General features: G+C 57.3%; 10 protein-coding genes across 10 annotated transcripts; 3 read left to right on the top strand and 7 right to left on the bottom strand.

Annotated features, from left to right (window-relative positions):
• Window positions 1-1,022: 1,022 nt before the first annotated feature.
• VTJ04DRAFT_5583 (uncharacterized protein) lies at window positions 1,023-1,739 on the top strand (the record flags this gene model as incomplete). Its single annotated transcript, XM_069363713.1, has 3 exons — window positions 1,023-1,156; window positions 1,329-1,493; window positions 1,595-1,739. The coding sequence occupies 3 exons, from the start codon at window positions 1,023-1,025 to the stop codon at window positions 1,737-1,739; spliced, it is 444 nt and encodes a 147-aa protein (XP_069220532.1).
• A 632-nt stretch (window positions 1,740-2,371) lies between these two features.
• VTJ04DRAFT_5584 (uncharacterized protein) lies at window positions 2,372-4,944 on the bottom strand (the record flags this gene model as incomplete). Its single annotated transcript, XM_069363714.1, has 5 exons — window positions 2,372-4,162; window positions 4,215-4,260; window positions 4,339-4,545; window positions 4,603-4,608; window positions 4,667-4,944. 5 exons carry the CDS (start codon window positions 4,942-4,944, stop codon window positions 2,372-2,374), a joined length of 2,328 nt encoding a protein of 775 aa, XP_069220533.1.
• A 2,794-nt stretch (window positions 4,945-7,738) lies between these two features.
• On the bottom strand, window positions 7,739-8,410 carry VTJ04DRAFT_5585 (uncharacterized protein; the record flags this gene model as incomplete). Its single annotated transcript, XM_069363715.1, has 2 exons — window positions 7,739-7,782; window positions 8,218-8,410. 2 exons carry the CDS (start codon window positions 8,408-8,410, stop codon window positions 7,739-7,741), a joined length of 237 nt encoding a protein of 78 aa, XP_069220534.1.
• Window positions 8,411-8,530: 120 nt separating this feature from the next.
• Window positions 8,531-11,326, top strand: VTJ04DRAFT_5586 (uncharacterized protein; the record flags this gene model as incomplete). The annotated part of the gene is made up of 5 exons (XM_069363716.1): window positions 8,531-8,645; window positions 8,699-8,794; window positions 8,850-9,508; window positions 9,563-10,586; window positions 10,644-11,326. The coding sequence occupies 5 exons, from the start codon at window positions 8,531-8,533 to the stop codon at window positions 11,324-11,326; spliced, it is 2,577 nt and encodes an 858-aa protein (XP_069220535.1).
• A 2,240-nt stretch (window positions 11,327-13,566) lies between these two features.
• VTJ04DRAFT_5587 (uncharacterized protein) lies at window positions 13,567-14,714 on the bottom strand (the record flags this gene model as incomplete). The annotated part of the gene is made up of 2 exons (XM_069363717.1): window positions 13,567-14,506; window positions 14,572-14,714. 2 exons carry the CDS (start codon window positions 14,712-14,714, stop codon window positions 13,567-13,569), a joined length of 1,083 nt encoding a protein of 360 aa, XP_069220536.1.
• Window positions 14,715-16,359: 1,645 nt separating this feature from the next.
• On the bottom strand, window positions 16,360-18,125 carry VTJ04DRAFT_5588 (uncharacterized protein; the record flags this gene model as incomplete). Its single annotated transcript, XM_069363718.1, has 3 exons — window positions 16,360-17,818; window positions 17,869-17,886; window positions 17,944-18,125. The coding sequence occupies 3 exons, from the start codon at window positions 18,123-18,125 to the stop codon at window positions 16,360-16,362; spliced, it is 1,659 nt and encodes a 552-aa protein (XP_069220537.1).
• Window positions 18,126-18,855: 730 nt separating this feature from the next.
• On the top strand, window positions 18,856-19,895 carry VTJ04DRAFT_5589 (uncharacterized protein; the record flags this gene model as incomplete). Its single annotated transcript, XM_069363719.1, has 5 exons — window positions 18,856-19,113; window positions 19,193-19,272; window positions 19,344-19,390; window positions 19,451-19,686; window positions 19,755-19,895. The coding sequence occupies 5 exons, from the start codon at window positions 18,856-18,858 to the stop codon at window positions 19,893-19,895; spliced, it is 762 nt and encodes a 253-aa protein (XP_069220538.1).
• A 69-nt stretch (window positions 19,896-19,964) lies between these two features.
• Window positions 19,965-21,041, bottom strand: VTJ04DRAFT_5590 (uncharacterized protein; the record flags this gene model as incomplete). The annotated part of the gene is made up of 3 exons (XM_069363721.1): window positions 19,965-19,967; window positions 20,036-20,814; window positions 20,960-21,041. The coding sequence occupies 3 exons, from the start codon at window positions 21,039-21,041 to the stop codon at window positions 19,965-19,967; spliced, it is 864 nt and encodes a 287-aa protein (XP_069220539.1).
• A 2,587-nt stretch (window positions 21,042-23,628) lies between these two features.
• Window positions 23,629-23,889, bottom strand: VTJ04DRAFT_5591 (uncharacterized protein; the record flags this gene model as incomplete). The annotated part of the gene is made up of 1 exon (XM_069363722.1): window positions 23,629-23,889. One exon carries the CDS (start codon window positions 23,887-23,889, stop codon window positions 23,629-23,631), a length of 261 nt encoding a protein of 86 aa, XP_069220540.1.
• Window positions 23,890-23,952: 63 nt separating this feature from the next.
• VTJ04DRAFT_5592 (uncharacterized protein) lies at window positions 23,953-25,275 on the bottom strand (the record flags this gene model as incomplete). The annotated part of the gene is made up of 1 exon (XM_069363723.1): window positions 23,953-25,275. One exon carries the CDS (start codon window positions 25,273-25,275, stop codon window positions 23,953-23,955), a length of 1,323 nt encoding a protein of 440 aa, XP_069220541.1.
• Window positions 25,276-26,904: the final 1,629 nt, after the last annotated feature.

Consider the following 26,904-nt stretch of genomic DNA (forward strand, 5'->3'; position numbering starts at 1 on the left):
GAGTTAATGAGCTTGGTCAACAGATAGGTGCTGAGGTGCTGCTGAGGAGGTGGTTGTTGTTGTCATATATTGCACTGTTGGTTATGGTTGGGTTCCCCCTACCCCGTCAACGATGCGATCCCTGCCTACCTGTCAGCTCACTACCTAGTACTGGAGTTTTGGGCCAAAAAGGATGGATGCTTGTTTGCTGGCGCTTGATAGTTGGTTGTCGCTGTTGCTGCTGTTGTTTTTGGCTGGGTTCGGGATGGTGAGATGTCCGTTGTGCTGCGTACTTAAGTACACACCGAGGGAGCTAGACCTAGGCGCCTCGTGGCAATCTATCTGTCTGCCAGATGCCGGTGGGTTGGTAAGAAGTTCAAAGGTAACCAACCCCAGATGGTTACGGACGATGAGTACTTGGCCTGACAGATTTTGGCGTTGTCCTACTAGGTTGACTGTGGCGTCTGGTGGGTGTTTTGATGTTCACCTGGGGTGGAATGGAGGATAGGTGGATACAGTCAAGTAGTGTTGTGATGATGCCGACCCAAGCGGTGCGTAAATGCTTGCCACACTGCAAAACACGGCGGAGGATTGTCTCTGGATATTGACATGTCGAGTTGGTTGGTAAGATTCCTCCGTTTGTTTCCTCCTGAACGATGACATGGTGCTTCATGGACGTAGTAGTGTGTCTATTGTTCCTCGTCTTCATCCGATGTTGGTGGAAGCGGAGGGTTAGGGTCGTCAACCGCGCCCTTCCATGAACAACCTCCTCATCCTCTTTGATGGACCTAAGTAGAATGGAACATCGTGACTCACATATCCAGCGGAGTCTGAGGTTCCTCCGAATTGCTTACCATTCTCCGATTGCCAGTCGTAACCCCCTTATTGGTGTCGAGCCTCGGTCCAACGTCTCTCCGCAGACCTTGTACTCGGATTAAAGGCTACAACACCATACTAATCACCTAGCGTCTTGAACGGATACGATACCTCATCAACCTGCTTCTTGTCTCATACAGCAAAACAACGGACAACGAAAACACACCATGGCCGAAGGAACCCAACAGCAGCCGCAAGAACCACGCAGACTCGTCTCGTCCGGCTCCGCCTGGGAGCCCCAGATCGGGTACTCGCGCGCGATGGTTGTTGGGGACTGGGTGTTTGTGTCGGGGTGTACGGGGTGAGTATGACTCCTCTACCTACCTACCTACCTAGAGAGATAGAATGGCCGGTATATCTATTTTGGAACAACCAAGCCTTCGGCATTTACTAGTATCATCATATAGGCCATGTCATCTTGGGTGAGCATGGTGCTGACGTACAACCGCTGTTTTTGTTTTGCGTTGACTTAGATATGACTACAAAACCGGCGCTGTCATCTCGGACGACGTGGTCGAGCAGGCCGAGCAGACCATGCGCAACGTCTCTGCCGCGCTGGCCGCCGCGGGCGCGAGCATGGCAGACGTGGTGAGGGTGAGATATATATTGCCGGATCGGCGGGACTTTCCCAAGGTTTGGTAAGTCTGTCTTTCCGCTCCTCTGGCCCTCTCAGATATTCTCCAGGTAATTAGTTTATGACTGCACGGGAGACGGGCACTCACGCTCGCACTTAATACAGGCCCGTTCTCCAGAAATATCTCGGCGATGTCCGCCCCGCGGCGACCATGATCCAGGCCGGGCTGATGGAGGAGGCGATGAAGGTCGAAGTGGAGGTGACGGCGAAGAAAGGGGGCCCGGCGGTGGGGGATCCGATCTTTTTATGAGTCTTGGTGAATTGGGGACAAGATCCCTCCCTACCCTGCCTAGGTAAGGCGAAAATAGATGTAGAATCATTTTACTCATTTACATACCCCGAAATCTTAGCCAAGGTCCCATGGTAGAGATAGTGTTTTGCTTCCTCACAACAAACTCTTCAATTCCCAAACTACCTAAATCACTTTAGGTTCCTATCACACCCAGCAATCTTCTCTCGCAGCATCCTCAGCAGGTAAGTAAGGACTGACTATATCCTCCGCCATCGTCCGGTATCCATCCCGCTCAGTCGTATAGATGCATACCTGACCTAACCCAAAAGGAGTGACATGTCCGTACTCGATCGACGTCGAGCAGGACGGGTATCAAAATGCAAAATGCAAATGCAATGCCCATAATATCCCAAGGAGCGTCGTGAAGCGTAAAAGGTCGTCAAGCCATGAGTCGTGGTCCCATCCATCCATCCATCCAATCCGTCCGTTATATCCATCCAAATTCTTCATGAAACCCATCCCTCTCCTTCCAGTCCAACTCTATCCCAAGAGATTAGCATTAAAATGCGAAACAAAGACGAAAAAAATGAAAATAAAAATCACAACGCTCTCTCTAACTAACCCCAGATCCAACAAGACCCGCAGTTAGTTTAGACAAACATCATGAAGAACGCGACCAACGCGCCCAAGATGCCAGACACCGCCGGCGCCGAGCCGAACCGGCTCGCACCAGCGGTAGCCACCGGTGACGAGGTCGTCGCCGTCGTGGTCGTCGCGCGTGTGGTCGACGAGCTCAGCGTGGGAATGATGGGTGGCTCGGTCGAAGTCTCGGGCTCGGGCTCGGTTGAAGGTTCGGGCTCCTCTGACAAAGTCGGCGTCGGCTCTTCCTCCTCCTCGGTCGAAGTCGAGGTCGTAGAGGTTGTTGTCGTCGTCGGTGTGATCGGCACGGCCGAGGTGCTCGTGTTGGGCGGCTCCTGGGTGCTGGTCGTCTCGGGCGGCTCCTCGGTAGTCGTCGGCGTCTGGCTGGTGGTGGTCACCTGCGACTGCACCGGCGGCAGGCTGGTCGTGGACGACGGCTCGGTAATGGGCACGCCGGGTTGGTAGTTGCAGTAGCCCCAGAACTGCTGGAACTCGGGCTCGAGGTAGGAGCGCAGGGTGAGCTTGAGGTCGGCGACGTTGGCCTCGATGCAGACCTCGCAATTCTTGGTGTAGGTGAGGAAGGGAGCGCCGGCATCGCAGAGCTCCGGACGCTTGCCGACGCGCTGGGCTTCGAGGAAGGCTTCCTGGCAGACGTCGTAGCAGATGGCGGGCGTGATGGTCTGGTCGCGCTTCACGAGATCGCGGGGCTTGACGCCGCCGGTGGGCTCCGGAGGCCAATGCGTGAGGTGGGTTTGCGAGACCCAGTTGCCCGTCGTGATGGTGGTCTTCTTGCCGTGGATCTTGGTGACCACCTCCTCGAGGGCGAAGATGTCGTGACTGAGACCGAAGGCGTTCGGGTTGAGGTAGAAGTAGCCTTCGACCTGCGGGTAGTAACCGGTCTCGCCCTCGGGCCACCTCACGCTCGGGTACCACGGCGCCGGCTCACAGAAGCGAGGTTCGCAGACGAAATCCTCATCCGGAGGCTCGGCCCAGACATTGCACCCGGCCGGCTTGGGCTGGTTGCACACGAAGCCCGGGTCGCAGCCCCATGTCTTCTTGGTGTGCTTGGTGGTTCTCGGGACAAGAGCCCGCGGAACGACCGGGGCCGTGTTGCTCGGTGGTGGGCAGACCGAGACCTTGGTGACAGTCACGGGCGGCTTGGTGACGGTTACCGGTGGCTCCGTGAGCGTCTCGGTGTAGGTGATGGTGGGACCAGGAATGACGGACGTGATGGTGGTGCCGTCCTCGGTGGTCGTGACGGTGAAGGGCGGCAGCGTCGTGACCACGACGGTCGTGACAGTCTCAGGCGGTTGGGTGACCGTCTCCGTCTCAGTCTCAGGCGGTTGGGTGACTGTCTCCGTCTCCGTTTCGGTCTCGGTCCACACCTTCTTCTTGGTCGTTGTGCTCAGGGAAGTGTAAGTCGACACGGTAGTGTAGGTGAGGGTCGATGTTTCGGTGCGCCAAACGGTCTCGGTCTCCTTGTAGCTCACGACGAACGCCGTAGTGAAGGTGGTTGTCGCTGTCAAGGTCTTCTTCTTGGTGAAGGTGACTGGCAGCGTCTCAGTGGTAGTGTGGACCAGAGTTGTCGGCACCACCTCAGTCTCGCGAATGGTAGTGGGGACAACCTCCGTCTCCCGGATCGTCGTCGGAAGCACCTCTGTCTGAACGACCGTGAGTGGCTCCGTCAACGTCGTGGTGAGGGTCTCGGTCTTGGTCTTCTTCTTCCACTGGGTTTTAGTGACGGCCTCACAAGTCTCAGGCCAGCCCTTGCAAACCGTGGTCGTTTCGATCACAGGGTATGACTGTTGAATAGTTAGTTGGAGTCCACGGACGAGAATGACACATCACACGTACCGTCGTGTAGGTGGAGACGTGCGTCTCGGTGACATAGGCCGTGGTCCTGCGAGGTGGTTAGCAGCGGCGAGAGAAATCGAGGAGAGATGGAGCAAGAGAAAACAAGACAAGGTAAGGGACTTACTCAGTAAAGTAGGTGGCCGTGACCTCGGTCGTGTGCTTCTCCGTTGTGGTCTCGGTGGTGGTGACGTTCTCGCCAGGGACCGTCACGTATGCCGTCTCAATGAGGGTCTCTGCCGGAGGAGTTACGGTGACTGTCTCAACTGGAAGGGTCACAGTGACCGTCTCAGCTGAAGGAGTTACGGTGACTGTCTCAACAGAGGGGCTCAGGCTAGGTCCATGTTAGCAAAACATTGTCATCGATGAACATAGGTATAGGTTTTCATACGTGACCCTGGGCTCAGTTAGCATCAATCATGCACATCCAAGACTCAAGATAGGTTCACACTCACGTCTCAGTCTTCCACTTGGTTGTTGTTTTAGTTGTCGTCTTCCATTTGATATCCGTGTGCGTCTTCCATTTGGTTTCAGTCGTCGTCTTCCACTTGGTTGTGGTCTCGGTGGTGGGATAGCAATCTGGGAAGATTGTTTCAGTCTGAGTGACGGTCGACACCGAGCACGAGGGGTGATGCTCGTGCTCTTCGGTTCTCTTCCACAGTGGCTGGGCGGCGAGGGCGCCGGGAACGAAGGACAGGGCGGCAAGGCCCCGAACTAGCTTCGTGAGAAGCATGGCGGCAACTCGAGCCAGAGGCGGATTCGCACTGGCAAACGAAGGAGAGCCGTCGTCGTCGCTGGAGCTAGGTATCTAGCGAGTGTGGGAGCGGCGAGCTACCTAGGGAAGAGAGAGAGGTAAGGCGGAGCAACAAGGTTTGCGGCGGCCGCCTTGCATATAAGACTACCATGGTAGGGCTGGATAGGTGTGGGTGGGTGGGTATGCAGAACACCTCCCCCGGCCAGCAGCCCGGTGGCTTGGCACCCAGCAGACCCAGCAGCGGTCATTGTCACAGCCCGGCAAGGCGGACGCCACCTACGACTTGTTACCCAACTTCCAGGCAGGGCGGAGAGCTTGATCTGACTCAGTCGTGGTATACCTGCCGGCTCTCCTCCTCTTCCCTCTTCCTCTGACTCTCCTTCAACATCTTTGAACACCAACTTCATCTGCTCCTTGAGCTTCCTTGTCCTCGAGACCCAAGGTAGTAATTCCTCTGTCAGCTTGAGACAGGCTCACAGCTTGCAAATTCCCCTCCCCCGGGTGTGTTCTGGCGCATGGATTGCGCGTTGTCATGGCATCCCGCCCTGCCGGCTGTCCTATCACATCACCGAACCATTCCGCAGCGCGCAAAGCTACCCCTGCCCCAGGTCGCGTTCTGGGCGACATCACACAAGCAACACGCACATCCGCACATCAGGCACACGGCTCCGGGCTTCTTCCATCTCAGTTTGAGCCGAAAACGTGGGGATTGGAGCTGTAGAACATATGAGGACTCATACGTGCTTTGTTCAATACCCAGCCTGGTCGTCTGTGTATATGTATGTGTTCCTGTTTCCATGATTCCATGACGAGATGTCACCATCGGAGGTGCCATTCCCTCGAAAGATTTGTCCCTTTGTCTGGCACGATGAGCGAGCGCCCGATGCGGGTCAGCACCAGAGAGCAGAGTTTGCTCTCGCGAATGCTCCAACCCGGAAGCCCGCCAGCGGAGAAAACACACGTTGCATTGGTTGATGACAAAGACCAGGCTGGATCTTCGCTGACTGGACTGGACAAAGGCCGGAAGGCTGGGTGGCCATCGAGGCGACCCAAGCCTTCCCCTCCAAGTCAGAATGGCCCGAGCAAGACGTCAGTGAGTTGCAGGAAATGTGCTATATTATGAGAGCCTGGTTTTGCGCGGTTTCCCCGCACTCGAACGACATAATAATACATACTACCAACAGATGGAGAGGGCGGCACGGTAAAGCGCCGGAATTCATATGTCCTTATATGTCCATACTTTGTACTTATTCCGTAGATGCTGCTGGAAGATCAATGATGGCCGGTCTGGAAATGTGAGTTCAACTCTCGAGAAAGCCGTTACCGATGACAAAGGATGACAGATGCCCAACACCCCTCCCTCGTAAAGAGAGCAAACAGCAACCAAAGACAACCAGAGACGTGGCTGGACTCCCGACGGAGAGTTGGACGGTGGGGGCGTGGACTGGTCGATGTTTTCTCGAGTCTGCCCTGTGGCGCATCGGTGACTGCATCTCATCGGCCCTGAGTCCCGGGTCGCTCACTTTTGGGTTGGTTGGGGCCGGTTGCTCGGGGATGTGGAGCAAGCAGAGCAAAGAGGAACAGAGCAGCGGGGAACCAAAGATCAGCAAACACAAGGTGGGCAGCGGGGGATCCACAAGAACGGGAACCCCCGTCGACCGGGTGCTTGGCCCGTGGAGAACTCACCCAGTTGGGAAGGAGTGAGGGTGTTGGCGGCCAATGATTGGTGCGTCAGATCGATACTTTCCCAGCCTGGCAGAGGGAGGCAGGGGTGGCGCAAGCGGGGGACGGGGACGCTGCCTAACCCGACCAGCCTGGTAACCCTGGCCAAGCAACCCTGGCCTTCGACTTCCCCGCTCTTTCAACAGCAAAAGCGAACAGCCAAAATCCGGATGTCAAGTCAACAAACAATTCTCGGCTTGTTGGCGAGGTCAGCAATATTGAACTCGACGTTCCTGCAGACAAACGACAAAGAGTTTGCTCGAAGGACTTCTGTAAGCGCGATGTACCCCTCACAAGCGATCTCACGTAATTACACCGTACACCTCTCTCGCTACAACCTCTTTTCCCTATGGTCTGACCGAGACCACCACTGGCATGAAGAACAGACAAGTTGCAGATGATGCGAGGACAAAATGCGAAAGGCTGGCGAGCTGCGAAGGCTCGGGATTTTGCCACCTCCACTGTCTGTCAAAGCAAAGGGAGCATGATGACAGCAGCCCAGGTGCGGTGATTTCGGCGAACACGTCCGTCATGCAACCCGCCAGCACCCAACAAGCCGCTCGAATACGACTCTTCGTGTCACCCACCTCATCTTGCACGTGTTGGGCCCTCCCGTCCAGTTGCGCGAGTTTGATTGGGTGCGCAAGAGGCTGGCATTGACTTTGTGTTCTCAACAGCAATTGCCTCTCCGAATCAGCCGCACTTGGTCTCTCTGCGATCGCTGGGGGGCTCCACCAGACTTTGCTCTGCTCCGTATGGCCCCGTAAGGCTGAGCTGGTGGCATGTCATCCAATGGGCTGGGAACCACCATCCCACTTGATTGCTCTTGGTCCACGACGCAATGCTGAGCAGACGGAGCAACACGGCCACACCACAAGATCGAGTCCGGCCAAGTTACGGAGTGTGCTCCGTACTCCGTCGCCTTTGATTTTACCGTTCACGTGTTCCCGAGGACGGACAGGTCCCGTTCTCCAACGGCTATGCACAGGTTTGATGTTGGCAGCGGGCCATCGGTCTGGCCCCGCTGCCTTGTGTAACTCGGCCCAACCTGTCACTCGAGGTGCCAGGGGACCGAGGAATCAATACGATCGGTTTCTGTTTTTGGTGCGTCTTGTTTGCTGGATATTCTCACCGGAACTTGCACTCGGCCGCGCAGCAAATGGGCCCCAACGAGGACACCAATGCGCAACTGTCTGGTCTGGCTTGAACCTAGAAGGGTTGTGTAAATTTTGATGGACAAGCCAAGCATGACAACATTTCGAGAGCCCCAGCACCTTTTGCGGCCATCAATGCGGCGGTGCTCTTCGTAGAGGCCATCTTTCTCCGAACCCAGCCCAGGTCCGCTGTCCGGAGCTGGGCGACTAACCACCTACCGAGTACTGTGTTGGCTGCGCGCTATCCGCTGGCCAAGCCCGCCTCGTGTTGTGGCGGTGATCAGGGTTCCATTCGCATCTCCCCCCTTCAGCCTGCCCGCCCGCCAATGACACCACCAACACGCCCAAGACCCGGCTGACAAGAGTGGGCGCTCACCATTGGCCTCGTGCCCTGCGGGGTCTTTCAAAGAGAGCTGGGTGCCTGCCTTCTTGTCTTTGGTGAACGCAAGGCGGTTGAGACGGTGATCGATCCATTCGCGTGGCCTCTCGCCGATCAGGGCCTGGAACGTGCCAACTTGACGTCTGAGCTTCAGAACGACATGTGCTGCTTTTCTCAAGCAGCTTGACATGTTGTAAACGTCGCGGCCCAGAAGATTCTGTTGTGAAGGCGAGGGGGCCGGAGTGCCTGAGCTGAGCTCTTTGGAACCGTTCCATCCTCGGCAGCGTCTCTTCCTCAACGTCCCCCCAGCATGCTTGGCCGGTTCCTCTCAGTGATCACGACCTCGGCCGTGCTGGTCGCCGGCGAGACGGACTGGCTTCCCGGCCAGGTCAGTACCAGAATATGCCAATGGCAACAGCTCCGAGGTAAGGCTCCCGCCCGAGCGCGTCGTTATGGAATCCATCTAACAAAGTGATAGCTGCCGTACTTCGAGATACCGTCTACCTCGACGGCGGCAACCTCTGGTGGCAGCCGGGCTTTGCCGACGGCTCTGTACGGGAGCCTCGCAACGACAGTGAGTCTCCCTACCATCCCCGACAGCTCTCTGGCGCAGACTGACACTATCACAGACAATCGTCTGGGGATCATCTACACGCTCAACTTCACCACCCCGTTTAGCACTACCCAAAACATCTCGGCTATCCTGGGCACCCTGTATACTGGTGGCGGAGACACCAACAACCGCGCTCCCAACTACGAGGATGGCGCCCTGCTGTACAACGATCACCAGTTCTTTCTCTACGGCGGCCTGATCCAGCGTTCGGCAGCATCAGCCAAGGAACCACCAGGCGACGAGGTGCTCTGCTACGAGAAGTACCAGTACGGCCCGGAGAGGAGCTTCGTCGAAAGCTTCATCGACAAACCGCTCGGCGAGAATGTGACCCGCTATGTGGCCTACGGCGGCGCCGCGAGCGCCCCGTCCGAGAACCTGGCTTGGTACTTTGCCGGCCTCCGTTCGGCCACCGCCGGCCCCATCTACACCCGCGGTGGCGCTACCAACGAGACCGCGGCGGTCCACGTCTCCAACTACCTCATTGAGCTCGACATGGCCGAGCAGCGGCACGAGACTTTCAGCAATTATTCACTGCCGTCGCATATCCAGGGGAGGGCGAATCCGGAACTCGTCTGGGTGCCCGTCGGCCGCCGCGGCATCCTCGTTGCTCTCGGTGGCGTCGTCTACCCGGACTTTGTCACCATCACCGGGAACTCGTCGGACCCGGAAGCCAACGTACGTTTGTTTTTTAGAGGTCCCTAGTTCCGGACTGCGCTAACCAGAACATAGAAAGCCGAGAGCCCTGGGTTCATCCAGACCATCGACATCTACGACGTGGATTCCCGCAAGTGGTACCAACAAAAGACCACGGGCGGTCCGGGACAGCTGACCCGCGGATGCGCCGTCCTTGCTCGCGCCCAGGACTCGTCGAGCTACAACATCTATTACTACGGCGGCTACGACGGGTTGAGCCAGAAGACGCAGCCCTTCAGCGACGACGTTTGGGTTCTTTCGCTGCCATCCTTCACCTGGGTCAAGCTGACGTCGGGCAACGCTGAGGCGGAGGGTCGCGCCGGGCACAAGTGCGTCACGCCGTATCCCGACCAGATGTTCGTGATCGGAGGGTATCCGCAGCCCGCGGGCGTCGTGCCCTCATGCCTCCGCGAGACGATTCGCGTGTACAATCTGTCGACTGGCCAGTGGCTGGACCGCTACGATCCGTCCGTCTGGTCGCCGTATGTGGTCCCTAGCGCCGTGGTCGATAAGATCGGCGGTTCTGGTACCGGCGGCGCCACGGCCACGTCGCCGAGTCCGTCCTGGGATTCGTCCGAAGTGGCCAGCATTTTCTCACAAGAGTACCCGACGAGCAAGATCACGACGTATTACCCGTATGCGTCGGCCTCGCCGACCAACAACACGAACCCTTCCCTTCCGACCGATGAATCCTCGGAGAACAGCGGCATCCCGGCCTATCTTCCGCCGGTCCTGGGCACCGTCCTCGGCCTGGTGTTTGTGACCATGGTGGCCGTGCTCATTATTCTGTATCGGCGCCGCAGGATCTTCAGCAGCGGCACCATCAGCGAGGCCGACACCGAGTACACGGCCGGCGGGCGCATCAAGGCGTGGCTGCGCGGCCAGCCCAGCGAGCCCAAAGCCCCGACCGTCACGACCTACGACTCGACCTATTCCCCGATTCCGCCGTCTCAGGATCCAGAGAGCCTCGTCAGCGATCCGACTCATCCTTCCATCCCCGAGATGATGAACACCGAGGTCCCGCGGCCCGTGAAGCCCGTGGAACCTGTCGAGCTGCCGGGTACACTTCCTTTCCATCTCTACAACCCGAGAAATCCCCCTAGCTAACCACCCACAGACACCTCCCTCCAACCGCGCGCCGAGCTGCACTCCGTCCCGGCCACCTCCCCCGCCATCTCCCATTCGACATCCGTCAGCAACGGCGGCTACTTCTACCCAACCGCTTACCACCAATACCAGCAGCATTCTCCCTCACCCAACAGCAACAACACCAACAACCTCCAACCCCCGCCCATTCCGCAAGACGAATCCCCAATCTACTACCGTCCCGACTCCGACGCCCTGCCCCGCGCGCCCCTCAGCGCCGCCGGCGCGAGCAGCATCGCCGCCACATCCCCCGTCACCCCCTCCTCCGCGGGCGGGGTGTCCCCTGGAGGAGCAGGTATCGTGCCTCATCCTACTACAACACCGACGCCACAGCAACAGCAGCGGGTGATCTCGGGGGTGTCCAACCTGTCCGAGCGGGATCGGGCGCATCTGAGGCAGATCAGCGACACGACCGTGTCGTCGGTGACGACGGGGTTGGGGACGCAGAGGGGGAGTTATCTCCCGGTTGGGGGAGGAGGGTTAGCAGGAGGAGGGGTTGGGGAGGAGATTGCCGAGGGTGGTCAGCAGCAGGGAGGAGGACATCTTGGGGTGAATAATCATAGGCCTGGGCAGGGATCGCCGGCGTTGACGACGCGGAGGAGCGTGTTTTCGGAGGATATTGATGGTGCGCATCACCATCAGCAGCAGCAGTAACAGCAGTAGCATGGTGGGAGTGAGGCTTGAGAAGGGGGAGGAAGGATGAGGGGAGAGTGAATGGGGTTTTGTTTTGTTTTGATTATTTGTTCTTTGATGATGACTCATGAGTGGAAACGATTTCTGACTGACGGCGTTGGTGGATGGCTTTGGGCTTGGATCGCTCCTTTGGGTTTTGTTTGGTTGATGATTGACCATGCCATTGGATAATTTATGGGGAATGGTTACGACTCACATAGGCTCTCATTATTTAATGTCTCGTGTTGTTCAAGATAGTGGATCTTGTAATAGGCATGGCGGTTTCTTTGCTTGGCTCCTGCTCCTGGTGTCATTCCAATAACAGACTGATTAATTAAGGTATCTGATATACATATGATCGAGGGACTTGTCAGTTGTAGAACATGATACCTTGGTTCCACATCTCCCCAACAAGAAAGTGTTGGAAGAGCGAGAGGGAGATAAAGAAACCAGCAAGTTAACATTGTGGTGACGGAAAAAAACAACCACTGGTAAAATGCCCAAGACCCATATAAATTCAGGATATAATGAAGAAGAGGTTGAAGCTCTCCGGGTGACAGTCATCAGGATTTCCACCAGACCTGGCGCTTGCTTGACACTGCTTGTTCCCGTTTTGTGCCAAACACATCTTCCTGTCCCAAACTTGTTGACCTCTGCTCTTGACGTAGACAGCCACTTGCAGGTCAACAAACACCGGGCGGGGCCAGGTGGATATATACTGCTGACCCGCTGCCCGGGGAGGATGTCATCCTCCTCTTCTAAGTTCCCTTCAGCATCCTGGATCGAACTGAAGACCTCTCTTTGGCAAGATATTCAAGGGAACTACATACCTAGGCCACAAACTATCCTGTCAGTTTCTCATCAAGCCCACAGTTGGCACCCCTCCTTCACCACAAACTTGGTTGTGTGCCTAATACCGACCACGAGAGGCCATGGAATGCTCCCTGGAGGTGGTCGGCATTTATATACCTCGTAGCTGCCAAGCCATCAAGCATTGTACTATATAAGCTGATCATACAAGAGAGGAATCTCAACACCGAGTCTCCAGCACCGTCCCTCACATCCATCTACCCCCATCACTAGCATTTCCACCTCAACACCGCCTTCTCCCCTATCTTCCACCGTTCAGCACAGTCAACACTGCACTGTACGTGCTTTGACCACCCCGACTGCAAGAAAGAAACCAAACTGAGGGAAGAATATAGAGCCGCCGACCGATCACTGTAGTCAACAACTCGAAAGTGGCCCAGTGGCTCAACCGTCTCGCGTTTCGCACTCCGAAACTCACACACAGAGACCGGAAACAGCTGCTGACACCATCTCACTCGGACAGGCTTCTCTCTCCTTGCATCGTCGCGGCAGATTGGCTTGCATCTTGGGTGCTGCTGTGGTGTCCTTGCCACGGACATTGCTCCCGCGGAACTTTGCGGGTGACTCGTCTTGCATAGGGACGGTTGCTCACTCACTAACCTTGCTCGACAGTTGGCTGGTGGTGCGTTGCTGGGGAGTTGTTGTGTAGGTTACGTCGGGTTGCTTCGCAGTTGTAAGTAAACACCCCCTCCTTTCCTGGAGACGCGAGTTCGAGTTGGGCACTGGGCACACGAGTTGGATTTTTTTTGTGAAATTGTTTTATCTGAGATGGCTGTTCGTGGCTGTTGTCGTCTTCATCTTAGCCTCATTGGGTCTTTGGTCTCTAACATGGCCGAGCTTCCATTAGGTTACCTACGGAATCGTGCTCCTTCCAACCAGTAACACTGGGCAAGGTAAATTCTCTTACTTTTCGTGAGAGGGGGAGGCAGGGCTTGACATCCACCTTGGAATGGCGATCCTAATCTCATCCTACACCGTCCTCTCTACAGAAGTCCAGCACATTTTGGCCTGCATATCTCATGTCACAACGTCAACTGTTTACATCTCCTTAAATGTTTATTTACATCTCCGTGGACATACCGACATTTGAGCATCCCTAAGAGAATTTCAACATCAAGTCCTGGTGTTTACATGTCCTCAAGTGTTAACATCTTGGTGGAACCATCAATTTCAGTGCGTCCCTAAGAGAACTCCAACAACAAGTCCTAGTACAAGTAAAAGAACATTGACATAAAACAGCTCTCAGAGTCCAACCCTCCTACCAACGCCAGACAAATAAAGACACAAAAGCCGCCCACCATTAAATCAACTATCAACCTAAAAATATCCCCCTCCGAACCTCTTCCTCATAATCACCACCCCAACAACCCCACCACCGCACCTGCCCCAAACACCGCCGCAACCGTCACCACGCTCGACACCGAAAGCAACGACAACCCACTGATCCCATGGCCCGAGGTACACCCACCCGACATCCTAGCACCCAAGACCATCAAAAACCCACCCAGCACCGACCGCGCCGGCGAGGCCGCGATTTCCACCGCGGGCCTTAGCGCAGGGAACGCCTGCGCCATCGCCCACGCGCCGCCGATCAACCCGACCGAGAACAAAATGTGCGCGTACTTGATCGCCGAGCCGGGGTAGAAATACCAACCCAGCTCTTCGAAGGCGGAGGACGCGCCGATGGGCGAGCGGCGGAGGAGGAGGGAAACGGCCTGCGCGCCGGCGATGGCGAGACCGGCGAGGTACGGGGGGATGCCGCGCACAGTGGCCGCGGGGGCAGGGGTGAGCTGGACGAGGGTGTAGATGGCGAGGAGGAAGGCGGATTCCATGGTGGCGATGATGGTGAGTTTGCTGAGGCCGAGGGTGGTGGGGAGGGAGGAGCCGCCGAGGAGGGAGGAGGAGGAGGAGGTGTTGAGGATGGTTGGGGTCGGGAGAGGGGTGGAAGTAGTGGTAGTGGTGGAGTCCACTTTTTCCGAGGCGGCGGCTTGTTGTTCTTGTTGCTTGGCTCTGGCCTGCTTCATCTCGCCCATCTTTCTCCGACGGATTCCCGCCCAGACGATGCCCGCCAGCACGGCGCCGGTGAAGGCGTGGCGGCCCGAGCGCACGCCGACGCCGAGCTGGGCCAGCGTGGTGCCCGGGCAGGCGCCCGCGAGGACCATGCCGGTGCCGAGCAGGGCGCCGCCGATGAGGTTGCCGTCGTAGCGGAAGGAGGGGAGGACGCCGAGCGGAGCGGCCGGGTGATGGGGGAGTTTGGTCAGACCTAGGGCTTGGGAGGCGGAGACGACGAGACTGATTGAGGGTCTTAGTTAGCATGACGCGGCAACTTTGGAGATGGATCACGAAAAGGAACGTACGTGCTGCCGGCTGCTGCGGTCAGGAAAGTTTGAAGCATGGTGAAATCGGTAAACTTGAACTGGCCCAGGATGATGTCTGGGCTGTAGACGCCGGCGGTTGTCAGGGCAGCGCCCATGGCGACACCCGAAAGAATCTGGTCCATGGCGTTTGTTGGTATTGTCGATTTGATGTTGGTCGATAGCTACTGGGTTGCCCGACGTTTCAATCAGACTTGCGCGATGTGGTGTACGAGCAGCAGACAACAGAGAAGTAGTCGTTGACCCATGACTCCAGCTCTCCCAGTTTCGTCATGGTGGCGTCGCGAGTTTCTTGATTTTATAAGTACGGCCACGACGGGAAATCAGGTAACCTAGCCGTTGTTCGCCTCCATCATCATCAAACACGGTGTCAGTCGGTCGGCGTCCAGCAATGACGACGTCCCCCCTTCTCCATCTCCGGGATTGCGAGCTAGTGCCCATCCATGGTAGCCGGCCACCACCCATACCCATCCATCGCTTAGGTGGCTCTGACGGTGAGTGGTTGCTCCGGACGGGGTAGGTCAAGGGGGCCAAGCCTTCGGGGAACGGCTAGGGGGGGTGTGGCGCCGGCTCGAGTCATTATCGGGCGGATTGCGAATTGAGTGAACGGCGCATGGGGATGGCATGACGGTCCCAAGTTCATGGGTAAGGGTTTCCAGGTTGCTTTGTTTCTTCGGAATCGGGCATATGATACCCATGGTACTGGCCCCATGCAGCTTTTGATGTCATCGGAATGCTTTGAGTCCTGGCTCTTGGATAGTGCAATCTGATGCCCGGCGATGAACGTCGAACTATACTAGCCTAAGACTCCACGTGGGAATTAGTCAAAAGCCTCATGCCAGGGACCCGGAGATGGAACCCGAACGTTATGCGCAGGGACGAAACAACAAGCCGGCGACCACTCCACCGGGTACGTATCAATGTTTTGCCTTCTCGAAGCAGATGTGAAATCAAAGTGAACATGCATATCCATCTGCAGCTATGGTACGTACCCCTTCCAGTCAATGTTTAATCCCCGAGCTCTTCTTGGTCGGCGACCATGATCGCCCCCACATCGGCGTCCCCACTCCCGCGAGATCCGGGGAGGGTGGAGCCCGCCGGACCGCAATGCCGTTCGGGGACCCACAGCGTTTTGGTTCCTCAAAGACGGTAACACCCCGGCATGTCGGTTACCGGTTCTCGGCAGCAGCCCGGCCATGTCGCCGACGGGGAATTAGGTGATCAACGGTACTCGGCGCGGGTGTTTCCGCCAAGATGGGGACTTGGTACGTATCTGAGATGGATTGTCAATCGGTCTTGGCTGGAATGGTCGCCGATACTTACTCCATCCATACAAGTACTCTTCCATTGTTGTTCTATTCACAGGGATCACAAGAAGAGGTTAAGGAGGAACGTTCCGGGTTAACACAACATGATCAGCGATTGGAACGAAATGGTTACTTGAGGAAGCAAGACAGATAGATGTCATGTATCATGATAACATTGCTACTCAGCCGACCATCCAGTTCTGGCTGCTGGCAAAGGTCACTCCATCAACTGGTAACTACATACCGTCCATCCGTCTATGTTGGATACCCGACCTAGGCATCGCCACCCCCCGTCTAACGAACCGCCCCCAAGGTAAAACCAACCAGCCCCTGTCTTCCCTGATCCTCCGTTCCCTACTTCAGAAGCATCGCCCATCTATCCAATCAGTCATCCAGAGTAGCTACCAAGCGAGCTGCTCGCGGAAAGCCGAAAACCCCCGTTGACGCCCCAAACTCCCGTTACCTACTTGTCCCCATTCCTGACGCCATCACCGTCAACTACCTTACTCAAGGTATCCAATGCCGCCGGTACCAAAATCCCCGCCCCAGCCAGCCCCCCATCCGGACAAGGCACCAGCACCACCCGTGGGACTGGACCACCCGAAGCGGCGGTGGCATACTCCAACCGCAACGCCTCGTCCACAAACTTCTGGGTATCCTCGAGATAGTCAAGAAAGTTGGTAATGCAGCTGCCCGTGTATCCAACAGCCAGCTCTTCTTCTCGTTCATCCTTGTACCCGTTCGTCTCACATCCTCCGTAAACCTGTCCGTCGGGCGACGACGACGACGGCGGCGGCGGCGGAGGCGGAGGCGGAGGCGGAGGCGGCAGCTCCCCGGCAGACCGGAGCAGTCCGAGCGTTGCGGCAGCAATGATGCCCGCGGCGCGTACCTGGACCGCTTTGGCGATTAGATATAGCACCTCAGCCAGTTCGGGAGTCCAGCGGAAGTGGTTTGTTCCTTTTTCTCCATTTCCGTTCTCCTCGGGAGGAGGAGGGAACTCTTCCTCCAACCGTTGCAGTAGCAAGGTCGGCGAAGAGGTGCCTAGTAGAGCTGTCGGCAGGCCAAACCGGCGACGAAAACCCTCCGGCAGACCCAGAATCGCCTCTCCCGCGGCCTTCCCCACCACAGCGCTGTAGTAGTCAACAAACACCAGCCGCACCAGCTCGCCCAGGTATCGCCCCGCCGTCATGTACTCCAGCGGTTGAAACCCCGGCCGCTCGCCCGCGCGGTCGAGGACGTCGTCCCAGGGGGTGACGAGACCCAGGTCGCGCAGCGGCGGGGCCGAGCCGTTGATGCTCCATTCCGTGTTGACGGCGATTCGTATGCCTTCCTCGTCGTGCCTTGGTCTTCCAACGGCGGTGACCGAGGCGGGCCATTTGCTCGGATGCAGGCTGCCCAGCCGCAGCGGAAGCGTGGCGTTGCAACCCGTACCGACGATGAGCGCCATGGCGGCGCGGCGTTTCGGTGTTTCTGAGGAATGATGAGCTTGCAGCTTGTAGGCGAACGAGACGAGAGTGGAAACCGAGTCGTTGGCAATGGCTGCGACGCGGATCGGAGGCAGGTCTGGGTCCCGGTGAGATTCGTAACCGGCCACGAGATGCGCTGGCAGGTCGATGTCGGCTTTCAGCGCAAACCCTTTGCCCATGGGCATGAGGATGGCTTCGGAGAGCGAGGGCTGTTGCATGGGGAAGCTGAAAGTTACGCCCATGGGGAGCTCGCGGTCGGGAGGCATGCCATAGTCCGCACAAGCGCGGCGAACGGCGCGGGCGACGCATTTGCCGATCCACGAGAATAGGCCGTGCTGGTCATCGTTCTTGAGGTGCTCCTCGATAGGCCACCGCTCCTCGAAGACAACCCCGTAAGGTTCTGGAGCGCCATGGTCGAACAACTCGACCAAGCCTACGCGAAGGTTGGTCCCGCCGCTAGTAAGGTCAGGTCAGCCGAGACGAGGAGGGTTGAGAGCGTAGCTTACATGTCTATCGCGAGATATCTGTACCATTTTGTTAACGAGTGGTCCATCCAAGGGGGGGTTATAGGGAGAGCTTACCGGCCTTGGACTTTGCGAGTTGGCCGGAGCATAGACTCTGAGATAGGAGTTGGTAGGAACTGATCCATAGACTCGGCGGCGAGACGAGTGAATGCAAAGGCCAACCGGTGCGAGAGGCGCAGGACAGTATGGCCGTCTATGGCTAAGGGGCGAAGGAAGTCATCGAGGTCGAGGGGCGCCATGTTGTTTGTTAGTGCGGTGAGGATGCCAAAGCTCACAGCCTCGCGGCACCCTCTCTAAGTTCAGGTCTGCGGGCGGCAGATTAATATACGGGACCGGCCTCCAAGGTCACAATCCAGTGTCTTTCCTGCCGTCAGAAAGCAACCCCTGAGCTGAGCTACCGTCTCATCTCGAGGGAGAAGGATTGAGCTTGCGCCGCAGAGGAGCTGCGCACACAATGAGTGTACAGAGTACAGAAAATCAGCTAGCACAGGTTGAGGAACGCGGGGACTTCGAAGGCATTCGTTGAGATACGACAGCTATGAGGAAAAGTAATTAACACAACAAAAGAACCAGACCGGCAACTATCCAATAACTGCCGAACTTGATACGAGACTTCTTGCTGATCTGGAGGCTGAGCTGAAGAAAGATGAGGCCTCACAAGGCGAGCTGAGGACCGAGCTGAGAGCGGGGACTGAGACTAAGGCGGTATCATTTTCTGTACAGACCGAACTCTCCGATACCTGGTACATACCTTACGTCACGGCCTCCGTCCCGGTTACATGACCGTACCGCCGAACCTCTTTGGGCTAGCAGGTACTCGTAGTTGAGCTCCCAACTTCGACACCAACCAACCCCCTCTGACAACACATCACCGCCCTCATCTCCGCCACATCCAAACGCTCAGCCCTGCAATCACCTTGCTACCAAACCATCGTCATCCCTCGCAGCAGTTCCGTATCCGCACACCCCATGGACGAGAAAAGACAGTCCGCGCCCATGATCCTGCCGTCACGCCGCGGCCGCCAGCCGCTCAAGCTCGCTCTCACGGTTGCGGCCTACCTCGTCCTCGGCGGCCTGCTCTTCTACTCCTTCGGCCCGCGCGTCGTCCTCCCTCTCCACGGTGCACCTGTTGCAGACTCGGTCCAGGCACCGCCGCCGCCTGCCAAAACTGAGGGCCACCTCGTCCCCCTCGAGGCTCACATTATGAGCAAATGTCCCGACGCCAAGGTCAGCAAGCATTGCACTCCCGCATCCGGCTCGCTTCGCGACGGGGACTCTGTCTGACATGTGACCGCTCCTACTGCAGGATTGCCTCCGCGACCTCGTCCTCCCTGCCATGCAGAAAGTCCACGACAAGGTCAACTTTACCCTGTCCTTCATCGGGAAGTACGTGCCCCTACCACTCGCCAACGCAATAGCAGCTTGCAACGGCAGCCGCTGACATCACTACCCTCCAGGCCGACCGAGAATGACGGCGTCGCATGCAAGCACGGACCCGGAGAATGTACGTCGGCTCCTCCAACCAACCCCACGGCTCTTCACGTCCTAACTTACCATGCTCCAGGCCTCGGTAACATCATCGAACTCTGCGCCCAGCGCCTCTACCCCGACCCCAAGATCTTCCTCGGCTTCACCATGTGCCTCACCCGCGACTACCAAAACATCCCGCAGCGCAGCCTCATCGAGGACTGTGCCCTCGAACATGCCATCGATTTCGACCTCCTCAACGACTGCGCTACCAAGGATGACGGCGCGTTCGGCGTTGGCATGTTGAGGGAAAGCGTGCGCCGCACGGCCGATGTACGTTTTACCTCTACTTACTCCTCTGTCCGTCTGTTCCCGTCTAACATGCCCCGTTCTTCTTTCAGGCCGGTGTCACCAAGAGCTGCACCATCCGTCTCGACAACCAAATCTACTGCATCCGCGACGACGGCGAGTGGGTTGACTGCCCGCACGGCCCCAAGGTCAACGACCTCGTCATGCACATTACGAAGCGCTACTCGGCTTGAGCCTTTGCCTCTGCCTCCTTCTCCTCCTGCTGCTGCCGCCGCAGTGGTCCGAACACTTCCACCCAGAGATCACTGGCCTCTCCGAGGGTATACGTCATGGTGACCCCATCCATCCCCGCCTCCTCATCTCCCGCCATCACCTCCAACTGCGCCACGATACTATCCAACCCAACCGCCTTCCCCACGGCCTGCGTCGCGCCCGCCTCCAGCGCCACATGCACAATGTGCACGTGCAAATGATAATACGTCGGCTGGTAGTGCACATACAACTTCAGCTGATCCCGCTCCACAGCCGGGTAGGCCGCCGTGGTCGCGTCGAGCAGCTTCTCGCGCATGTGCCGTAGCCAGGGCACGTGCTTCTTGCGCAGGTCGCGCAGGCTCCACAGGTCGCGGCGCTCGACGAGCGCCAGGAGGTGCAGCGCCTCGACGGTGGTGCGGTCCCAGTTGAGGTCGGGCAGGAGGAGGAACCCCTCGACGGGGTCGGCGCCGTACGGCGTGCGGAAGATGACGTCCTCCACCTCGGATCGCCCTTCGATGATGTTGTACACCCAGTTCAGCCGCCCGGACTCGCGCTGCGATTGCATGTACGGCCGCACGCGCGTATGGTACAGCTCGGGCGTCTCGACCACGACCCGCAAACCCTGGGGGGAGTACTTTTTGATGTGCTTGGCGGTGCAGGGGAAGATGAGGTTGATTTTGAGGTCGGCAAAGTCGATGTTGTTGTTTTTGGTACTCAAACCGCTCAGGGCGCGGTACCAGTGGTAGATGTCGTTGGCGCCGAGGTTCTGCAGGGCGGCGAGGTTGGCCGTGACGGAGCCGAGGTAGTCGGGCGACGTGGGGAAGGGGGCGCGCTCCAGGATCACGAGGGCCGGTTGCGAGTCGATGGTGCCGACCAGGGCGGAGCGGCGGCCGGCTTGGTCTGTATGTATGGGCGGCGGGGGGATTTGGGAGGTTAGTCGGGTTTGGCGGGCCGGGGGAGTACTGGAATTGGGTATGGCGTTTGGGTTGTGTTTGTTTTGTTGCTTTCTTGGATAGGTAGGTAGGTGTTGGAAAAATGGACATACCTTGGTTGAGCAGACGCTCGAACTTGAACCGTGGCAAGAGTGCCTCGGCCTTGGCTTTTGGATTGTCGACCCCGTCTGCCATTTTTCGTGTGTTTCGTCAAAGTGAAAGGAGGAGTGAGTGGGTGGGAAGACCTACCCTCGCTAGGTTCCAAGTTGATGTTTTGGTGAACGTGGTGATGTCCCCAGCTTCTGGTTTGTGGTGGGGTAGGTAGCCTTCCCTTCGGCGAGACGCTTCTGGTTAGGAAGGGACAGTGTCTGTACAGTTCTAGATACACTGTCGTCCATACTCGATCCTCCTCTGCCGCTAGAAGTACGACATACCTACATTCTACCTGACCTACCAGACCTTGCCACAACTTACAGTCCCCAATGTTTGCAGTGAACAAGTCATGAACCAGGTTTCATGGGAAGATTCGGGATGGACCGCGGGTTCTGCGAAATTCCCGTTGCCGAGCATGGGGATGCTAGGGAGCTGAGGGAAATCATCAGAATACGACACTGAAGATACCAAAGGCAGGCAGACAGACAGGCCGAAGGCAGGATTCATTCATGAGACCGGGGGCCCGCATGACGAGCTTCAAGAGAATGATAACTACTGTCATATTATAGGTATTATGAGACCCCAAGTACGCATCGTCGGTTACAAGTAGCCGGCACCGGAGCCGGGCCAAGAGCCGAACCACGCATCCCTTCAGGCAGGGCCCAAGGCAACTGGTGCCGATCTCCGTGCCCGTGCTGGTGCCGCCCCGGCTCGGGTTCGGACTCGGAACCAGAGCCGAGCTAGCGTTGTTTTGGCTCTTCCCTTCTGTTCTCCCTCATCAGTGTTCTTCTTTTCTGTGGTATCCCATTCCCCAAAAATATCTTGACAAGGGTGAGATGAGGTGGGTGGGTTGAATCCGAGAGTCTGAGAGAAAGCACACTATTGGTGTCGCAATGTAACGGGCGCTATGACTCTGTCTCAACCTCAACCTCAACCTCAACATACTACCTGGCCTGGGGACCTAGCTCTGTCCGTGCATCTCTCATAACTACCTCGCTGGAACTTTGGAAGGGTGAGGGGGGGAAAGTCCCGCAGGCATTTTTATGTTTTGGGATTTTGGGATTCTCAAACCGTTTGAGGAACTCAAAAGTTCCTGTTAGGTTTATCAAGTTCAGTACGTGCATACCTGGGTAGTTCGGGTACTGAGTCCGTGCTGCTGCTCCTTCGTCTCAACATCTCGGACAGGCCTACCCGGAAAGGAAAGGTATCTGACAACGGAGCCTAGGTCAGGTCGGTATGTATGTATGTACATACAACACGGAACAAACCCCCGGGGACGGGGCTCTACACTACAGCGAAGGTCAACACCGGACGGGTACCATCGGTGTCCAGACATATATCCTATGTTGTCGTTGTCCCTCTCCTCCTCATCGTACTCGGGAGCAAGGATGTCAATGTCCAAATATACTTTCGGCAGGTATGCTGGGAAATTCCTATGTTGGGTCTGTACATATATGCCGAGGCCTACTCAGGAGGAGGTCAGCAAGTATGATTGCCGCAGGAATAACTAGATACTCCGTAGAGTCTGTGCGAATCAAACCACATTTTCTCCGACGGGACATGTAGGACGTACCATTGTGCCGTTGTCTCTCCTAATCCCCGTCCGCCACATGCTCTACCCACCTACCTGAGGCACCTATTACCTTCAGTAGTTCATCCACATAGTCAACCACCCACTGTGGACCATCAAACCCCCATCACCACCACTGACTAAGCCCTGCATTGCTCCAAACCGTCAAAATGCAACAAGTTCTGCAGCTCATGCCGATACAGATGCGGATGGGATGCAGTAAATACGGATATGGACCTGCTACAGATTGGGCGGTGGGAGGTACTTACCTATTCGGCCCGGCTCGGTCTGACTCCGCCCGAGTCCCCCCATCGCAGGACCGACCGACGACCTAAGGGGGGGAAACAGGGAGGGAGGAATGCTGGAGCAGGGGAAGAACTCTGCACTCTTGATGATGACGATGACGCAGACTGCCGGCATAACCCAGGTAACCAAAGGAGGATGCTGCCGTAAAAATTATGTATGGTCGGGGTGAGTTTGAGTCCGGTATTCCATCCTGTCGGTAATATGCTGCTTCAGACCTTGGGGGTTAGGTCGGTAAGCATGACTTTCCAGGGACAGACAGAATTGATGAAACATGCTTCGGTCGTCTTGTTACCTTGCGACCTCAGCTTCCTGACTACCCGTCCTCGAGCAGAGAGTGCGCTTTGGACAAGACACACCCGACACCATGCGTAGATACCACTCCGCAGACTCTCCGCCAGGCTATCCAAAACCAGTATATTAAGACGGGGGTATGTCACCTAGGTATATTCACAGCTCAACAGCGGATTTACTCGGATATGTGCCTGATGTAGGTAAATAGGTTGATAGATGATCATGGGTATGGTATATCGATGAGCAGTTAACTGCGTAGGTAGGTAGTTATCAACAGATAGATCCCAATCCGGCCCGGCTCTGCTCCGCAGTACACGAAAGACCCAGACTTGGACCAGCGAAAACAAAAAGAACAACACAAAAAAAGAGACATGTGTCTTCTTGGGTGCTTTTTGATCCGCCTTCAAATGCCAAAAACAAACGAGCCGTCCTTTCATACTACCGGGGAAGAGATGCGTGTTGTCAGATGGAAAATAAAATAAAAAAAACGAGATGAAGGGTCCCTCCCCCCTCCCAACCAATGGCTGCCGGAACGCCCTGACCAGAAAAATCGATGCGCTCGCCTGCTTGCCATGCCCGAGAATTCCAGGTTCTAATGCAATGATATCTTCTTCCCCAGGCTTGACCAGGCCTGGGTGGTTTCCTGAAACGTGACATCTTTTCCCTCTCTCCCCGTGTAGGTAGTACATAATCCTCTCCTTCAGGTCCCAAAACAACCGCCATTTGGTTCCTGATATTCATCCGCCATGGTCATCCAACACGGCCCCTCTCGAGATTGCGTGTGTGTTAGTTGACGGCGGGAGGTCCACGCATCATGCGCGTGCTCCGGAATGGTGGAAGCTTCAGCGGGGGTTCGTCAACGTCCTCGACGCCCTCGTCCACCTCAAGCGGGCCCGTAGCAGCAGTGATAGGAGCCCCCGGGCCCGAGACGGTCGCCGACGGCTTGGCCGGGTCGCGGCGCATGCTGGGGGTGCGGTAGTTGCGGCCGCGCGTGCTGTCGTCTTCGCCCAGCCTCTGCAGGGCTTCGGGATCCTCACGTTTGATACGTTCCATTTCGCGTTCGGCAATCTCCTTGGTCTCGGCCAGCCGCTTCTTGATGTTGGCCACCTCCTCGCCGCAGTCACCATCGCGCAGGAATTGGTGGGCCGCTGTCTCGCACATGCTCTGCACGTATTCAAGACCCTTGTCGAGCTCGTCGTACACATCCGGTGGTCCATTCAGAAGGCTTGGGGTGCCGGTCCGGCCGGCCCCGCGGGCCGGGGCCCTCGCGTAGGTGGCACCTCGCGGAACGAACGCGGCAGGGCCCAGGCGGCGTGTGCTAACGAAGGGCAGCACGATCTCGGGCTCCTCAACCTCGTTGGGGTCGGCCGCGGCAATAGGCCCATCCCCGGCCGCGATAGGAGTCCCGTTCGCGGCATTGTTGTTGGAATTCGCGTTGGAGTTGGCTGCATCGTCGTCGTCGGCAACTTCCATCTCGGCCATGCGCTTGATCTGGGCGAACCTGGCGGCCGTCTTGGCCTTGCGCATCATGTTGCGGCTGGAGCTGACAAACTTGACGAGGTCTTCAAAGACCTGCTGGACGTAGCTGTCGTAGTAGACGATGATCATACTGCGGGAGCGGTATTTCGGAGCAGCGCCCTCGGCACTGATCATGGACTCGGTGCGGTTCCTCTTGCGGAGAGCGGCTCGGGCCCTCGCCTGACCGGCGGCTCGCATCTGGTTCGTCTGACGCTGCAAGGCCGACGGGGTCTGCGACTCTGACGGGCTGGGGGGCATGGGCGTCTGTTCGGCGCCCGTCTTAGGGGCATCGGCATTGGCACCGGCGGCCGGTTTCGCGGCCTGATCGGCGGCCTGTTGCGGCGGAGTCCTTGGTGGCGGCGATACGGGATCCCGGGGGTGGGCCTCGGGCTCGTCTCGTGGCCTGAGGGATTCGGTCGAGCCTTTGTTGCGGATCGATCGTGGTCCGACAGCCTTGTCTGCGTTGTTTTTCTCGTTTTCTTCGTTCCATTTGGCCAGCTCTATCTGGCGCTGGGCTACCTGGCCGATGAGGTCATCGAGCTTGTGCTGCCAGTCGGGCACATTGGTGATGATGGTTCGTAGCGCCTCCATGGCGAGATCCTCCTCCTCCCCGCCGGAGAGGGGTGCTCGGGGTATGGCTGCCGTCTTGATAAACGGGTGCGTGCGTCGCAAGGACAGGCACGCACCGGACGCGGCCAGCTGTCGTCGGCGGGTCGAGAAGGGAGCGGCCGGGTGAGATCAAACTCGGCGGCGATGGCTGGTGCGAGTGCGTATGCGTGTGCGTGTGCGTGTGCCGAAGGACGCGGACACGGGGATGGAGGAGCAGTCGAGGCTGGTGAGCGAAAATGATGGTTGGGCAGAGATTGAGGGTTGGTTGGGCTCGGAGAGGAGGCGGAGGCGCTGGGGATGGCGGCAGAAAGACAATGTAATTTGGGAATGGCGGATTTGGAGGAGAGGAATCGGCCGTTTCTCGACGTCAGGTCGACTGGACGGGAACCTGAAGGAGGATGGCCGGGAGAGTTTTGGAGTGGGCGCGTCGAGGCGAAGTTTCTTTGTTGTTTCGGGAGTGACAACCGGGAGCGAGCTGGGGAAAGGAAAGAAGTGGAGGCGCCCCGTCGACGGTGGGCAGGCAATTCCCGTGTGCCCTGAGCCTGGCAGGGTCCAGTCTCCAGTCTCGAGTCTCGCTGAGTGCTTGGGGGGGTCTTTTTCCCGCTGGCGGGAAGGCAAGCAACCAGGAAGTCAGCTTGCTCGACACGGAACGCAGGCCGACGTGGGATTAGACGGTGACTGGTTGGCGGACTCTGGCGGGCAGCGGACGGCTCAGGGGAGCTAGCGTCCAAGCTAGTTAGCAGGTTTGACCCGCAGGCCACAGCCGGGGGTATCGGGGGTGGTTGCCGTGTGGATTCCGTGCAGGGTGTTCCCTGCCTGTTGTGATTTTCTGGTTGGCTGTTTTCCAGGCGCGTGCCCCAAGCAACCACAAGCTGCTCGTGGAGGGAGAGGGCGACCTGCTGACGAGGTGCACGAGGTGCTTGCCCTGTTTCCTTGCTGGTTTCTTGCTGGTGGGCCGGGATGGATGGGCGGCCTGGCCCGGCACTGGCCCAAGGGAAGTCGCGTGGGACGAGCGGAGATCAGCCAAATGCCCAGCCGGGAACTTTTTTTTTCTCGTTCCTTCCCGTTGCATTCAGGTTGGTTTTTTTTCGGCTGTTTTTTACTTGTTGGCTGCCATTGCCGAACCTGGAAGTTATTGGCTGGATGATGCTGTCACTGACTCTCTCACTTCTTCATGTCAGTTTCAAAATTCTCATAATGCTGAAGATATCAGGACGAGATAGCGCAGAGAAGAAAAGTACACCAAACGGCCCAACTCACTCCAACAATGTGCCGCACCTATTACTACCTACTTTATGGACTCTCAAAATGTCTGGGTTCTCCATGAACATTTCCTGACCGGGTTCCTCGCATCATCCTCTGTATGGCCTGAGATGTCTATGTGTGTTGCTTCGCATCGGCTTTGCTGCAGAGGCATATACTTCTATCGAATCGATCGCGGCAGCACACCCTCCCGCCCACATGTCTACGACCAACAGTCTTTGCAAAGGGCACCGTCTTTCTTGCCGATTCCCGGTCAAGACCGGCATCAAACCTCAACTCGGTCTTGTCTACCCTGTCCGAGCCCTGCCAGCATGACCGGAACCATCGTCGGAGCGCTGTTCTCTCGCT

This window comes from Mycothermus thermophilus (genome assembly GCF_041956435.1).
Source record: "Mycothermus thermophilus strain CBS 625.91 unplaced genomic scaffold VTJ04scaffold_3, whole genome shotgun sequence".
NCBI lineage: Eukaryota > Fungi > Ascomycota > Sordariomycetes > Sordariales > Chaetomiaceae > Mycothermus > Mycothermus thermophilus.